Source organism: Thunnus maccoyii, chromosome 3 (assembly GCF_910596095.1).
Source record: "Thunnus maccoyii chromosome 3, fThuMac1.1, whole genome shotgun sequence".
NCBI classification, from domain to species: domain Eukaryota; kingdom Metazoa; phylum Chordata; class Actinopteri; order Scombriformes; family Scombridae; genus Thunnus; species Thunnus maccoyii.
Genome location: NC_056535.1, coordinates 34,810,039 through 34,827,006, shown reverse-complemented (window position 1 = coordinate 34,827,006; position 16,968 = coordinate 34,810,039). Strand labels below are relative to the sequence as shown.

General features: G+C 38.6%; 2 protein-coding genes across 2 annotated transcripts; both read left to right on the top strand.

The window, feature by feature from the left end:
- Window positions 1-3,414: 3,414 nt before the first annotated feature.
- LOC121893434 (nuclear factor 7, brain-like) lies at window positions 3,415-8,102 on the top strand. Its single transcript, XM_042405555.1, has 2 exons — window positions 3,415-3,509; window positions 6,592-8,102. The coding sequence occupies exon 2, from the start codon at window positions 6,609-6,611 to the stop codon at window positions 7,998-8,000; it is 1,392 nt and encodes a 463-aa protein (XP_042261489.1). The 5' UTR covers window positions 3,415-3,509; window positions 6,592-6,608; the 3' UTR covers window positions 8,001-8,102.
- Window positions 8,103-10,580: 2,478 nt separating this feature from the next.
- Window positions 10,581-12,144, top strand: LOC121893519 (nuclear factor 7, ovary-like). Its single transcript, XM_042405562.1, has one exon. The coding sequence runs from the start codon at window positions 10,592-10,594 to the stop codon at window positions 11,978-11,980; it is 1,389 nt and encodes a 462-aa protein (XP_042261496.1). The 5' UTR covers window positions 10,581-10,591; the 3' UTR covers window positions 11,981-12,144.
- The last annotated feature ends 4,824 nt before the right edge of the window (window positions 12,145-16,968 follow it).

The window sequence follows — 16,968 nt, the reverse complement described above, 5'->3', positions numbered from 1 at the left end:
CCATGTGTTTGTCATTTAAACGTAAGTAATTAGATGAAATTAATGAACACAAAAATACTGAAATATAAAATGTGAGTTGACACTTAACATTCAGTGTTTTCTGCAACAGTTTCCATTCTGTCATCATTGATAAGAATTAAAGCTTGGACCTCTTGTAACTTTATTAACAAAGAGACACTGGGTGCATTATGAGCAAATTACAAATACTTTTAGAAGTTTTTATTGCAAAATTAAATCTGTGATATTGTTTTTCTAGCAAAAAATGGCCTCAGCTCCTAAGATTGACACATCAACACTGATTTTGTCTAATAAATATATTAAATTAAAGCTGCACGCAGCGTTGGTCGGGACCTCGCACTCTGGCCCGTCGGGATCAGATCATTTTGCTTTTTAAAAATGAGGGATATTTCTTATAGGTGTGATGTGCTTTTATTTTGAAAGTTTGATTGAAATGTGTACTGTCAGGTGTATAGAGACAATTAGTAACTGCAGTTGGACACAGAAAAATACTCATATATTTGAATGGAGAGCGTGAGCAAACCTGCACCTTTTTGAACATTTACTGATTCCACATAGTTTTAGATACAAACTTCATTTGAACTTTAAATGAGTCACGAGACTTTGACCTACAAATCTTGAATTTACATGTTTTTTCTATCTTTTACTGTTTTTGAGATATTAGAGTGTGAGTTTTAAAGTCTTTTCTTGCTCCTCCTGTGATTTTATAATGAGTGTGTATTGCGGAATGTTTCACAGCACTGAGGGAGTGACATCACCAGGAGCAGTTGGAGAGGAGGATTTTAGAGTATGCTTCTTGTGAAATCTCCTCATAAATCCCATGACTTTGGCCAAATCTTACATTAAAAATCACATTTTAGTAGAAAATTCCGTTGCGATTCCATTGATGCAGGTTTGAAAGTGGTCAGACTTATAGTTTAGACGTCAGCAGCCTCTGTTTGACACAAAGTACATCCTCGGAGGAGATAGCATTTGTTCGGGGTCCAAAATCGGAGCAAAGTCTTACTTTGAAAGTCTGATTGTGGACTTCCTGTTGGATTTAGGTCAGGGGTCATTTTAGTTACATAGGTGGCGCTACAGAGCACATTTTGGCACTTTAGGGGATATATTTTACATTTTATCAAATTTTTCACCAGATCCGATGTGCATGCCAAATTTGGTGAGTTTTGGAGCATGTTTAAGGGGTGAAATAAAGGGTTTAAGTGGCAGATTAATAAAGAAAGAAAGAAAGAAACAAACAAACACACAAAAAATTAAAGCTGCTTCTGTCTCAGGCATGTAGATGTCTTCAGACCTGGGCTGTTTTCAGACAGTGCAAGAAGGAGATAAACATCACTTCCTTTGTCCACTATTTTGCCCGCTGCTGGGGCTGCTTTGCTGCAATTTCATAGGGGGCACTAGTCAGCCGGTTTGCATCACTGACTGAATATTGTCATGAGGACGTGTTCAGGCCGGGACTCTTATCAAACATGCAAAGTTTGGGGCAGACTGGAGCATTTGCACTAAAGTTATAGCAATGTCCTTTGTCATGGCGAAACATCAAAAGTCAACGCCATGCCACGGCCACACGCTTCAACGATGACTGGCAGGTTCATTAAAATCTTAATTCTGAGCTCTGGAACTCTGGTCTTCCTGAGTTCCTCCATCATATATACAAGTCAATTAAAGTAAAAGTAACTAGAAGTGTTTCCTGAAGAAAAGTGTGTGACTGCTGTAAGGACTGATGATAATTGGCATAATTTTTTGAATGACTTTAAAATCATATGAAAATGAATTAATTTGTAGATAACAATAATAATAATAATACATTTTATTTATATAGCACTTTTCTTAACAATGTTACAAAATGCTTTACAAAGGAAAATAAAACCAACAAGGCAGATAAAATAAGCAAAGAGGAACAAAGAGTTAAAGGCAGAAGTACATAGTAACAATAGAAGATGCACAATAATAGTAATAATAGGACAATAGAATGCACAGGAGCAAAATAATGATAAAAAATACGATAAAATAACATCAACTAATACGTGTAAAAACAGTAATTAAAACATATCAAACATTTCCAAAAGCTTTCACAAAGAAAAAAGTTTTTAAGACAAGTTTTAAAAGAAGCTAAAGACCAAGTGTGTCTGAGTTCAGTGGAGTTCCAGAGAGTTGGAGGCTCCGACAGCAAAAGCCCGACCACCCTTTAGAGGTCTAACGTCTGCATTGGGCTTTAGTGCATCACTGTAAATAACTCATATACTGTACATGTCATCATAATGAGCTTATGTGCTGTTGATTTATGTCCCCACAACGTGAGGAATACCTGAATCACACACACACACACACACACACACAAAACACATTTAATGTTTTCTGCCACTTTCTTGTTTTTTATTCATTGATTTTATATTGTTGATCAGAATTGTGCATAATTTGGCACACAAATCATCTTGGTAGCATCATGCAGGAGGAGATACAAATCAAAGTGTCTTTAAAGGCCCAAACAACCAAGTTTCTGAGTTATGAATGATTTGATTCTACATGAACACAATTTTCTGCCAAAGTTTAGAACAGTTTTGACTATTTTACACAAGAGATTTCTTTATTTCTGTTTTTCGCTCATACAGTCCTTATGAGTGAGAGGCTTTTAGAGTTTAGAGTATCCAACTCTTCATAATTCACATCTAATTATGTTTGTTAACTTTGATTGTTGCTTATGCAATCACATATACTCTATATTTCAACAAATCATAATAATATGATATATAATGTGCGTCCAGCCTCCGTCTGTGGATTTATCTGTCTGATAACTTTGCTTTTATGGAAAATATAGGCTCCTAACAATAACAATGAGGTGACAGAAGCAGGACGTACAACATGTAATAAACATTTCGTCATTTGTGGTAAACATGTGCGAAAATTCTCTTGAGAAAGTTTCACTCAGCAAAAGGAAAGGCAGATCTTTGTCTGCACATTATTACCATCAGTCATGTGGTTTTCACTCTGCACTGTAGTTGCTTTTCGACCTATCAAGGATGAGAGGAAGACATAGAAATTAGATTAACTTTTTAACATTTTGCTTCTATAATTATAGTAATAACTAAGTTGAAGAAGGTTTATCTTGCTGGAGCAGAAGGAAGCACATCTCCCATCATAGATGTAGATTGTGTTATGTTTTGTTTTCTGCTTGTATGTGTTTTTGGTAGTGGTCTGATGCGTCGAGTCTGTGCTCACGTAGAGTGTCCCTGAATGAGGAAACCAAGCAAGAGGGAGGGGGGGGGGTGTTGCCTGTACGTACGTAAGTAAGTGGCTTTTTATGTGGGAGCTGGAAATTCAACAGAAAGAAGAAAGAGCAAGCTGACGTCAAAACAGCATCTACCTCTCTGTGACCAAAACTGAAAGGCAACCTTTAGTTGAAGTGTAAGATGGAATAATTTAACTGTATCGTCCGTGTTTCTACATGTGAAGAACTCTGAATCCTGAATCTGAATGCTGAATCCTGCTTGGTGAGTTTTATTGAATATAAATTAAAAAACACATTTATCTGTGCTCAAATATAAAATACCTCAATATTGGTGGTCTTTAAATTATATATGTATCTCTGTTTGCATTTTGTTGAGGTTGAATTTGGGAAGATTACATTTTCCTTGCCGTTCATCCCTTGTGAAGGTTATTTGAAATTATTATTATTATTATTATCCACAAGTTGTTTACATCTGTGGAAATAAAATGTCAAGAAAATGGTAAATGAATGTCCTCTGGTACTAAGGACACTTAGGCCATAATTAAATGTTGTAAGTTAAGATTTATTTTTAAAGAAGGAGCAACTTCTAGGTGCATTCTTTAACGGCAGGAAAAAGGTATTAAAACCTTTGAAAACTATTTTTAAAAGTATTAAAACAATGAAAATATTTTATATTAAAAGAGGATAAGATGAGACTTGTACATGTGATGTGAAAGGGGTCGCACATAGTGATGAACCCGCGGTAAATTATTACCAGACTCTGCAGTTCCCTTCAGCTCCAATCAGCCTTTTAGAGTGTTTGAACTCATTGTTTTGGTTTTACACATTCAGAGACCTGCTGGTGAATAAAGTGGAACAGTTAAAGAGATTCATATTTGTAGGCATGGACAATGACACCACTCCAAACTAAGCTAATGGTGCTCAGTGGCTTCTATGTAATAAAAAAGCACTGTGTGCCAACATGTTTGCCATATCAACTTCTATATCCAGTTTGTGTTGTTGTGGCAATTCACCTCTTGCACTTGACTTCAATGAGGAAAGAAACAATTTCCTACAGTATTGTCACACTTTCTTTAGTATTGGTATGTTCATATCTTAATTCTACCACTCGTGAATAAAGGAAGAGTTGGGCTATATGGTTGATTGGTATTGCGCAATAAAGTGACAACGGTGAAATCCTTGCCTGGTCTTTGTAAACTTTCCAAGTTAGCTAGCTAATGCTAGTCAAAAACATTATAAGTGAAAAATAGTGCACATATTTCCTCCACTGCAAGTTTCTATAGATAATATATTCCTCCAAAAGTGATTGGTGCATTGCATACACAGAGGTGTTTCAGTAGATAGTAGATTCTCCTCCATTAATTGTGCTTTCTAGTTTTAAGGATGACCATATGGCATCTGGTGCAAGTATTCAACACACCAACATTTTTTTCAGTGAACATATTTCCAGTGCAGCTTATTCATATGTAATTAAGACCAGACATTGGCATTAACTTAATAAGGCAACACAACTAAAGAAATCATAAAGAAATCCCCGTCTTTGCTGCTGTAGCATCGGTACAAATGTGACTGCAGGATTTCCACTCCAGTTTGTTGTCTTTGAAAAAGCTGTCTATAACCTGAAAATTTTCCTCTCCAGTTGTCTTTCCTGTAAGCTTCTTGCAAAACAAAATTTGCTCATTTATGCTCGACAACGCACAAAGGCCAGGAGCAGAGCCTCTCTGCTGCCATCAGTCATTTCATCCAACTACAAAGCCAACAGACCTGCTTGTTACATTATATGCACCACTTGTCCAAAAATATCAGTGGACATATCATCGATCTGACTGGACACTGCGTTGTTTGATAATGGAACTGTCTTGAGTGTGTCGGCTACTTTCTTGTCAATCATAGTTTCAGCCAAAACTATGGCTGCAGGGAGAATGAGATCTTCAACGATAAGAGTGTGGCTTTTTTGATTTAGCCAAGTAGCGACACAGCATACGACACCTTCAGTGCTTTGCTTGACACACTTGGTGCTTTCTTCAGTGTAGTCTGACTTGACTTGAAGTTGGACAGTTTTCAATCGAAGAACTCCTCAGTTTTACCAAGACTTCCTGAGTGTTTGGTGCTCTGGTGCCGCTGTAGATGGACTGGCTTCATTGAATTAGTTGTCAAGATTTCACCGCAAAGTAAACACTGGCTGGCGGTGGATCCACGGATGTACAAGTAAATCCGTACAAAATATCTTTTTCACTGAACTGCTGGTGTTTGGGTTTGGCCTCTTTTTTCCTTCTGTCACCAGGCTCCCCTAAATCTGAATCCAAAGTGACAGCAACTAGACATTTATTTATAGTTTATTCATTTATAGTTTATTCGTGTTTACTAGCTGCTGCTAGTTGGTTTGCGCACAGTTTTGACATGAGTGTGAACATGACCTCTTCACACAGTAGTGTATTTAGTTGCTGCGTGCAAGTACAATTGTAGAAATAGCCTTATAGAATGACTATATGTTTTCTCATCACTTTGGAAATACGTTATAATCCCCAATCGTCCCATGTAAGGGAGACCGCGGATGGTTGTAACATTTTTGACATTTCAAATGTCTGTAGCTTGGAGCTCTGTTAAACCAGCGCGTTCAAAATGTGATGCAAACTACTGGCATGTGTCTGCTATTAAATGATGTAGGTTTTATCTCTGCAACACAAACAGAAAATGCATGGTTTAGTCGCAAACACAAGGAGTAAAATTTTACAATTGACCCCATAGTCCGGGTTAGTTGTAAGATACCCTGGGGTGAAACTGAACATTATGAAATAAGGATTATGACAAAAACTTAAGATATTGAAAACTTTTTATTCAACACTTAAATGATTTTTGATGAGTTTTTAATGTAATTGCGATTGTGTCTGTGTGTTACACTTTCATTTTAACATTATGATAAAACTAAACAAAATGTGCAAATATGCACCAGATCAATCAATTGAACATTAGTGTGTTTCTGTGTGAGTGTGTCTGTGTCAGTGTGTGACAAGTATGTATGCAGTATGTGTGGCACTCCAAAATGTTGAGAGAAAGCCCTTGGCAGTCTTTCTCTTCCATGACCTATGCATACTGAAATTCAAAGTAAACATATAAATACAATTAATTTTTTGCTTGGGGTAGGTTGTAACATTTTATCACATGTTACTAACCCAGACTCTTGTAGCCATGAACTAGCTTACCTGACAGCTAACCACTAAAACATTAGCACTAACCACTTGCATGAAAGATATCTACATTTTGGGTTTTTTGTGTGTCTTTGCTTTGGATTGTGCTACTTTTGACTTTTGACTGACTGTACTTTCTGTCTGCTGTGTTTTCAGCTTCACTCTGAGACAAAATGTCTTCCAGATCAGAGGAGGATCTCTGCTGTCCGGTCTGTCATGACGTCTTTAGAGATCCTGTTCTTCTGTCATGTAGCCACAGCTTCTGTAAAGACTGTCTGAAGTGCTGGTGGAAAGCGAAACATACACGTAAGTGTCCAGTTTGTAAGAAAAGATCTTCAAAGTCAAAACCACCTTGTAACCTGGTGTTAAAGAACCTGTGTGAGTCCTTCTTACAGGACAGAGATCAGAGAGCTTCAGAGGCTTTCTGCAGTCTGCACTCTGAGAAACTCAAACTCTTCTGTCTGGACCATCAGCAGCCAGTGTGTGTCGTCTGCAGAGATTCAGAAAAACACACAAACCACAGATTCAGACCCATCGATGAAGCTGCACGACAACACAAGAAGGAACTTGAAGAAACTCTGAAGCCTTTGAAGGAGAAGTTAAAGGTTTGTGAACAAGTTAAAGTGAAATTTGAACAAACAGCAGAACACATTAAGGTCCAGGCTCGACACACAGAGAGACAGATTAAGGAGCAGTTTAAGATGCTTCACCAGTTTCTAGAAGAGGAAGAGGAGGCCAGGATGGCTGCTCTGAGGGAGGAAGAGGAGCAGAAGAGTCGGATGATGAAGGAGAAGATGGAGGCTCTGAGCAGAGAGATAGCAGCTCTTTCACTCACAGTCAGAGCCACAGAGGAGGAGCTGAGAGCTGAAGACGTCTCATTCCTGCACAACTACAAGGCTGCAGTGGAAAGAGTCCAGCGCTGCCCCCTGCTGGATGATCCACAGCTGCTCTCAGGAGCTCTGATAGACCAGGCCAAACACCTGGGCAACCTGACCTTCAACATCTGGAACAACATGAAGGAGATGGTCTCCTACACTCCTGTCATTCTGGATCCAAACACTGCAAATTCAGAACTCATCCTTTCTGAAGATTTGACCAGTGTGAGAGAAGGAGAGAAACAACAGCAGCTTCCTGATAATCCAGAGAGGTTTGATTATTATGTCTCTGTCCTGGGCTCTGAGGGCTTTAACTCAGGGACTCACAGCTGGGATGTCGAGGTTGGAGACAATAATACAAACTGGAGACTGGGTGTGTTATCAGAGTCTGTCCAGAAGAAGGGAAACATACAGTCTGGATTATGGAGGATAGGGTTCTATGAAGGTAAATACTCAGCATTTTCACCACCAGCTCCCTCCACTGATCTCTCAGTGAAAAAGCTCCAGAGGATCAGAGTGAATCTGGACTGGAACAAAGGAAATCTGTCGTTCTCTGATCCTGATACTAACACACACATACACACCTTCAAACACACTTTCACTGACAGACTGTTTCCATTCATTTTCACAAGGGATAAACTGAAGATTTCCCCACTGAAGGTCTCTGTGACAGTGGAACAGAGCAGTTAGAGACGATGATGATGGTTCTTATAATTACTCTCATTTATTTCTTAAAGGGAAAAGTCGTTGAATTTAACCTCTGAAGCTTCTGTCCTCCTGCTGTCTCATTATTCCCAAATATGTTCATGTTGTTTCACTTGTTGCTGTTTTTGTCAAACATAAACTGATTCAACTTATTTTCTGATCTTTATATTTGGTCTCTTCAGCCTTTAGTTTTTTTTATTGATACTGTGTCATTTTAAATGGTTGTTAATGTTTTCTGATGTTGACTTTGTGTGGAGCCATGAAGACCAGCAGCCAAGAATCAATTACTGCATGTTGAACTTTATTTTAAATTCTAGTTCAGATTATAAAGTTTACAAACATTAAATGTAATTCATTGTTTAATTAAATATACTGTATGTAAAACTGTATATCGATGGCCAAAGAGCAAAACCTCCTCTGAAAAATGCACTTTTATGAGAAAACAAAAAAAAAAACGTATTGTTTTCTTGCAGAATGCTATTTGTTAAAGATATTCAATACATAATATATTATGTGTTAACAATACCGACTAGGTATTAGTGCCTAGCAAAGTGCAGATAGGTGGTTTTTCCCCACTTTTCCTGGATCATTTTGCAGATAGGCGCTTTTGCACTTGGTGCAAGTTGGAAGAGGTTCTACAAAATGATGCTCTAAATTAAGTTAATAATTAAAATTAAATTAAAAATAAAATTAAGTTTGTTTTCAGGTAAAAAGATGGGCCAGTGTAGTAAATGTAATAGTTACTACATTGTAGTATACTAGGGTCAGAATTCAGCTTGGTCTGGTGCTGATGCAGACAGGAGGTGATGTGCCTCAACATGTTCCCAGCAAACCTCATGGGAGGTTTTCATCAGGTGACTTTTCTGTCACAACGAAGGGCGGGATTATCTTGCAGACAGACTGAATATGAGCAGCCTTCCTTGTTCTCATCATCCAAAGTGAAATCCGCCAATCAGAAAATTCTGCAGATAGGAGGTTTTGCGCTTTGGCCATGGATATGAAATAATTCAACATATCTGCACAATTTTACATTTGATGTGATGAAGTCAAAATAATTCTGTCTGTGAAAATGTTTTTTTCAGTTTTCATCAGTTGAATTCTGTCATTTAATCAGAGGAGGGGTTTTATTTAAGGTGGACGTGTGAGTTTGGGTCAATAAGAAAAAAATGCTCCTGTAAAAATTAATAAAACTCAGGATTATGACACCCTGTGATGTCTCCTGACATATTAGTGTATTGGTTTCTTGAGACTTTTTAATACTGAGCAGGCAGCAAATAGGCAGGAATAGCAATAAGACTGAAAATCAGTTAACCATGAGTAAGGGCAATGAGAAAAAAATGCTACAGTTAAAATAATCAAAATTTAGGATTATAAATCAATTAAAGACCATTTCATTCTATGATTCATTCTCATGTCATCTTCCCCCCATTTATGTTTTTCAGCTCATGAATTAGCTTGAAAATGACGGAACAACGCCATCTACAGGCGTTATGCCACCAAGTCATTATTATGAGATACTAAGTCATTATTATGAGATACTAAGTCATTATTATGAGATACTAAGACATCATTTTGAGATAGTTTCTCATTATAATGACTTAAAGGATCTTTTTTTTCATCACAGTGGCAGAAATGGGCTTCCATATTTCATAATTCAAAGGCTAAAAGGCAAATGAAAACGATAATCAGTGAACAAAGGTATTCTAATAAATCTTAATCAAAGCAATAATCAGTTTGCAAAGGTACTCTAATACTGTAAATCTTAATCATATCAAAGCACTCATTTGGTCATTAAACAAAGAAACAGCAATAACTATAACAAATTTCCTTAACTTACTGAAATAATGCATCTGGTGCACAGTCAACTGGAGAAAGTAGCAAATATCACACACAGGTCATCACGCAGCAGCAAACAAAAGTAGACACTGAGCCAGGCCTCTTATCAGTTCGGGTGAGCCCCGTTAGGTTGAGTCAGTTTTTCTGGAAAAAGATGGCCCACCAAAAATACAATTTCTGCCTACATGACTGCTATGTGAACCTTAAATTCCTGCCCCTCTGAATGACACATTATTTTCTAAGCTTCATAAAGGTCATGCTGTTCTGTACTTCACAGATAAAATCAGATAAAACCTGTTACTCATTAATCTTTAGAGGAGTTGGTAGGTGTATTTTTGAACTTTGGAATGAAACACACTCTGTGTTACATGTGAAGCGACAGCATTTATTAGAAGAGGTCTGACAAAACTCCACCCCTCAACTGACTCACCTGAGACAAAGCAGGAAACAGTTTATTCTCCGTCTCTAAAGAGACACACAGACTGAGAAACAGACGATCAGATTCACCTTCAGACCAAACTAACAACTTCCTCTGAGTGAGTACAGCTACAGGAGAGAAAAGTGGAAAACTAGAACTCTGCTGCTTCAACCTGCTGACTCTCCACACACTGAATGTGAGTTTGACTAAAAACTGGAGTCAAAGTGAAAGTAAATGTCAGTGAAGTTAGTAGAGGAGGGAGGGGAGCCATGACTGACTGTACTAACTGTCTGCTGTGTTTTCAGCTTCACTCCGAGACAAAATGTCTTTCAGATCAGAGGAGGATCTCTGCTGTCCGGTCTGTCATGACGTCTTTAGAGATCCTGTTCTTCTGTCATGTAGCCACAGCTTCTGTAAAGACTGTCTGAAGAGCTGGTGGAGAGAGAAACCAATACATGAGTGTCCAGTTTGTAAGAGAAGATCTTCAAAGTCAGAACCACCTCGTAACCTGCTGTTAAAGAACCTGTGTGAGTCCTTCTTACAGGACAGAGATCAGAGAGCTTCAGAGGCTCTCTGCAGTCTGCACTCTGAGAAACTCAAACTCTTCTGTCTGGACCATCAGCAGCCAGTGTGTGTCGTCTGCAGAGATTCAGAAAAACACACCAACCACAGATTCAGACCTGTTGATGAAGCTGCACGACAACACAAGAAGGAACTTGAAGAAACTCTGAAGCCTTTGAAGGAGAAGTTAAAGGTTTGTGAACAAGTTAAAGTGAAATTTGAACAAACAGCAGAACACATTAAGGTCCAGGCTCGACACACAGAGAGACAGATTAAGGAGCAGTTTAAGATGCTTCACCAGTTTCTAGAAGAGGAAGAGGAGGCCAGGATGGCTGCTCTGAGGGAGGAAGAGGAGCAGAAGAGTCGGATGATGAAGGAGAAGATGGAGGCTCTGAGCAGAGAGATAGCAGCTCTTTCACTCACAGTCAGAGCCACAGAGGAGGAGCTGAGAGCTGAAGACGTCTCATTCCTGCACAACTACAAGGCTGCAGTGGAAAGAGTCCAGCGCTGCCCCCTGCTGGATGATCCACAGCTGCTCTCAGGAGCTCTGATAGACCAGGCCAAACACCTGGGCAACCTGGCCTTCAACATCTGGAACAAGATGAAGGAGATGGTCTCCTACACTCCTGTCAGTCTGGATCCAAACACTGCAAATTCAGTACTCATCCTGTCTGAAGATCTGACCAGTGTGAGACTAGGAGAGAAACAGCAGCTTCCTGATAATCCAGAGAGGTTTGATCTCTTCTACTCTGTCCTGGGCTCTGAGGGCTTTAACTCAGGGACTCACAGCTGGGATGTCGAGGTTGGAGACAATACATACTGGAGACTGGGTGTGTTATCAGAGTCTGTCCAGAGGAAGGGATTCATACAGTCTGGATTATGGGGAATATGGTTTTATAAAGGTAAATACTCAGCATGGTCACCACCCACTCCCCCCACTGTTCTCTCAGTGAAGAAGAAGCTCCAGAGGATCAGAGTGAATCTGGACTGGAACAGAAGAAATCTGTCCTTCTCTGATCCTGATACTAACACACACATACACACCTTCAAACACACTTTCACTGACAGACTGTTTCCATTCATTGACACTGTAGATAAACTGAAGATTTCCCCACAGAAGGTCTCTGTGACAGTGGAACAGAGCTGTTAGAGACGATGATGATGGTTCTTATAATTACTCTAATTTATCTATTAACCTTCCTGTTGTCTTCCCGTCGACTGTGCACACATGTTCTCCCGGGTCAAAATTGACCCGGTCTGGTTTGACTGTTTAGAAAGCATATAGTATAAATTATCACTCAAAACTGTGTAACATCTTTTAGCCAACTTCATTCCAACTCAGTATCACAAATTTTACATTGCTTTTTTAATTTATGATCAATAGACATCATTTACATGAAGTCATACATTGTTTTTGAGTGAAAAAATAGCAGAAATTATGAACTAATTTAATTATATTTAAGATCAGAGGAAAATATGTTGATAGATTATCACAGACTGGTATATGTCAAAGTTTAATCAGGACACTGTTTTGACACTATTTCAAATTTTTTAATGGCCGCACATAATAACACGCGTTGTCCCTTGGGTCAAAATTGACCCGGTTTCGTTTGACTGTTTATAAAGCATAAAGTATACATTATCACCCAGTTCTGTGTTACATCTTTTTAGCCAACTTCATTCCAACTCATTACCACAATTTTTACACTACTTTTTGTTCAATAGAGGTCAATAGACCTCATTTGCATGAAATTATACCTCAATTGTGATGAAATCAGGTTTACAGACCTGTAGCTTTGAAGTTGTATGTGTTTGATTGTGTGTGTGTGTGTGTGTGTTAGGGGTGTGCCATATCATATCGTTCACGCTAATATCAGTATAATTTTTAATATGATAAAAAAAATCATATCATGATAATGGCAGTATTCTGACATGTTGATGTAATGATGTACAGCAACAACAAGCATGGCTGGAGGCAAAAGTAACATTGCTACCGACTCCACAGTGGAGGAGTTAATGTGGAGGTGGTTTGGTTACAAAAGATCAGATGTACAACAAACCACGGTAATATGTAAGAAGTGCAAGAAGATTGTAACAACAAAAGGGGGCAATACAACAAAGTTATTTCCCCACCTCAAGCTGAAGCACCCGGTTGAGTACGAGGAGAGCAAAAGATCCTACCAGGAGTATTTTGTCATATTGCCAAGATATTATTATCGCTAACCTCACACGCCAAATGGTTTGTTACACATCTGAGAAGTCGTCCTTGGAAACTGTTTGGAAAAGGGCATGCACTTTCAAAAAATACTTGGCAGGTGATTGGATGAACCAACTGTCTATCACCGTCTATCACTGTCTTACCTTACGAGGCAGCAGGATTCGCGAGATCATGTGAGAATCTTCATAAGACGCTGATTCGTCCGAACAACCAGTGGTTCAAGAACGGTCTGTGTGCAGTTTTGCAGACTTACACGACACACCCAATTTATTTTGTGACAAGCCTACTTTACTACACGAAACCCCCCCTCTGATGCTGTCACCCTAACGGCAAGCTACTCGACAAGCCCTTCCCCCCCGACCCCGACCCCTAACCCTAACCATCCCCCTCCTCATGCCTAAACCTAAGCAAGTGGGTGTGTCATATAGTAAAGTGGGTGTGTTGTGTAGATACTGCAAGTCTGCAGATAGACCTACTTGGGTGGTTCAGACACAAACACATAACTTGAAGCCTGACAAGATGGATTCTCGCGTGATCTCATGATCTTGCAAATCCAGCTGCCTTGCGAAGTAAAACAGTGATAGACGGTGATAGACACATGGTATTGCAGAAATATCCTGAATATCGTGAGATTATTTTAAGGCCATATTGCCCAAAGCTAGCGTGCATGTACATGTGCATGTGTGTGTGTGTTCATCTGCTGGAAAGCATAATATGTGACCAATCGCCCCATTGCTGCACCTATTGGTGGCCGGGTCAAATTTGAACCAGGAAGACCACAGATGCTATAAATTTTAATAAAACACCCACAATTCAATTAAAGCGGTGATCATTACTTTTACTTGCAAAGAGTGTAGTATGGACCCATCCATGTGATTTTCAGGCAATTAGATGAAAGAAATCCATATTTCTGATATAAAAACATTTGAAAACGGGTCAAATTTGACCGGAGGACAACAATGAAAGGGAGAAGTTTCTGAATTTAACCTCTGAAGCTTCTGTCCTCCTGCTGTCTCATTATTCCAAAATATGTTCATGTTGTTTCGCTTGTGTTTGTCAAACATTAAACATTATTTTCTGATCTTTACATTTGGTCTCTCCAGCTGTATTTTATTGATACTGTGTCATTTCATTCATTGTTTTGTTTTCATTGTTTTTCATTTCATTCATTGTATTCATTATTTAATTAAATATACTGTATATAAAACTCTATATGAAATAATTCAAAATATCTGCACAATTTTACATTTGATGTGATGAAGTCAAAATAATTCTGTCTGTTTTTTTCAGTTTTCATCAGTTTATTCAAGGTGGACATGTGAGTTTTAAGGTGGACATGTGAGTTTGGGTTCATTTTGGTGATTTAAGGGCTGAAGTTTTCTCTGCTGTTTCTCTCTGAATAAGAAAACCTGCTAAATGTAGAAAATGTAAATGTCTGATGTTTGCTGGATGTTCATGTAACCTGTAACCTGCTGTGATTCTTTTTAACTGGAAAACTTTGTATGGAAACCAATAAAAACTGAAGCAGGAAATGTGTTCAGATTTATTGTCGTCATGTTTTAGTTCTGACTTCCATTTTATCAAATGTAACAATACACACAGACTCTACAGGATCCATCATGTTTTTTAACTATTTGTCTCTTTTCTCTCAGTTTCCGTTGTTGCATCCACAGGTAGCCTTCAAATCACACAAATCTCCTGCTGTCTATATGTTTTTAAATTAAAAATACCTCTTATCTAACAGTATTCCATCATACCCCTTCCTTATAATAGTCCATGATACCCCTTTCCTTTGATACTCCAGGGTATCCCTTACTTATAATATACAGGGTACCCCTAACTGACAATATTCCCAGCTGCACCTGTATGACAGTACACACACACACACACACACACAATTACAGTAAAATAAAATACAGAGGACATTACCTCAGTATGATCAATGGTATCTACAGCCCTGTTTTAAAATCATTGTAATTTGGGAATTTGGTATCACTGGTTTGTAGTTGTCCCACAGGTTTGAGATAACAGCTGTTAAAATGTTCGGCCACTAGATGGAGACATTGAACCACAAACTGCAGGAGGGTTTCATGGTCTGATCTGGACTGAATATAAAGCAGGGTTTATGTAAACATGGTAAGATGACCTCCAGGTGTTAATGCAGCTAATGTTATTACTAATGTACTATACTAGTAATACTATAATAATGTATTATACTTGATAGATACAAACTGATGTCTCCACTTAGGTCACAAACTGGTATTTGTGTTGGAAGTAGAAGTTACTGTTAATTTTGTAAGTAATTCTCTGATTTGGCTCCACCTGCAGCCCCTTTGTCCTTTGTTGTAAATTGTGTTGCTTTTAGTTTGTTTTCACAAACAATAAATGGTTTTAACTGAAGGATTTACCTGGTATTTTTTAGTTGTAGAAAAAAAACATTTTGATTTTGTTATTTCCCCATATATATATATATATATATATATATATATATATATAGTGCCCTTTCAGTGGAGGAAAAGGTGATAGTGGGATGTAATGCAGTGCCCTATGATGCTGTTGTAATGGGGTGAGCTGGAGTTTCTGTATGGGTGCCCTTCTAGTGAACACAAAAAAAGGGAAATTTAGGGTTCTCCTAATTCTAACATACTGAAGTGCAGAATTGAGTTTCCTTTCAATGAAAAAAGGTGCCCTATAGGGTGCACTGTATGGGAGGAAAACATTGTGAAGAGGGGGCCCATTGAATGTATCAGATGCCCCTGAGACAGCTTGAGTCTGAGTTAAGTTAAGCCAAAGTCAAAAAAAACAAATACAAAAATCACCATCACACAACAGAAATGCTGCCTACTGGCCAACTGGCCCCGTCTGCAGCTCTCTTCAAGCTGTTAAGCTCCAGACCTTGATATCATAGTTAATCAGTGTGGTGTGATCCACCACCCACTGCAGGAGTAGGGAGGAGGAGGGCGGAACCTGGAGGGACACCAGAGAGAAAAAACACACACACACACACACACACACACATCCATGACGCTACAGCCGTAACAAACTGCCACATTTGTGTTTGTGAAGAACAAATCAGGGACCCGTTTCACCAAATTTTCTATATGTAAACTGCGACTTTCAACATGAGATAATTTCCTCTAACTTTCATTTTAACACATTTAACTAAACAAAAGAAACACCAGACTTGGAACCCACGCATATGCATGTGCATGCGAGAAGAGTGTAGGACTTGCAAATTTATCTGCAATTTGAGAAACGGGACAGTGGCAACATTTGTGATCTGTGTGTAACAAATCGCTCATAAATCACTTTCATGAGTATCCTATATTTCATGAGCCTCTGTTCTGGTTCAACGGGCTAAAGTTGAGGAATTAAAACAGAGTTAGAAGTCACACAGTAAAATGTAATTTCTGGTGGGTTTATTAGACTTAATTTCAGCAGCATGCAGAGTTCAAACAGCACTGCGAAATTAGGGTTCTAACGCCTCTCCTTAGATGGATGAGCTTATATTCATTTGGATTTATTTTGTTATCTACAGAAGATTGGTGAGAAATTATGTAAAAGTTCTAATGTAAACCATTAAAGTCAAAACTTCAACTATCATCAGAGGGCCAAATATTTCTGCTGTAGGACTAGATTTGTCCTGCGGATATTTGCTGAGCACTGCACTCCATACTCAAACCCTGCTTAGATTTAAGCCGAAATTAATAAGTCTGCTTGACGTAAATGTCGTCGTCAGAGGGTGTACACGTAGGCTCTGTGCAGAGATCCACATACTTCCAGTTTAGCCACAGATAAGCCACAGAAATACTCACAAGCTGACACATAAACTCACAGCTGCGGACACCACAGATGTGTAGTAGCTCTGTTTATTCTACTTTCTGTAGTCCGACCTGTTCCACACATGCGCAGTAACTCTG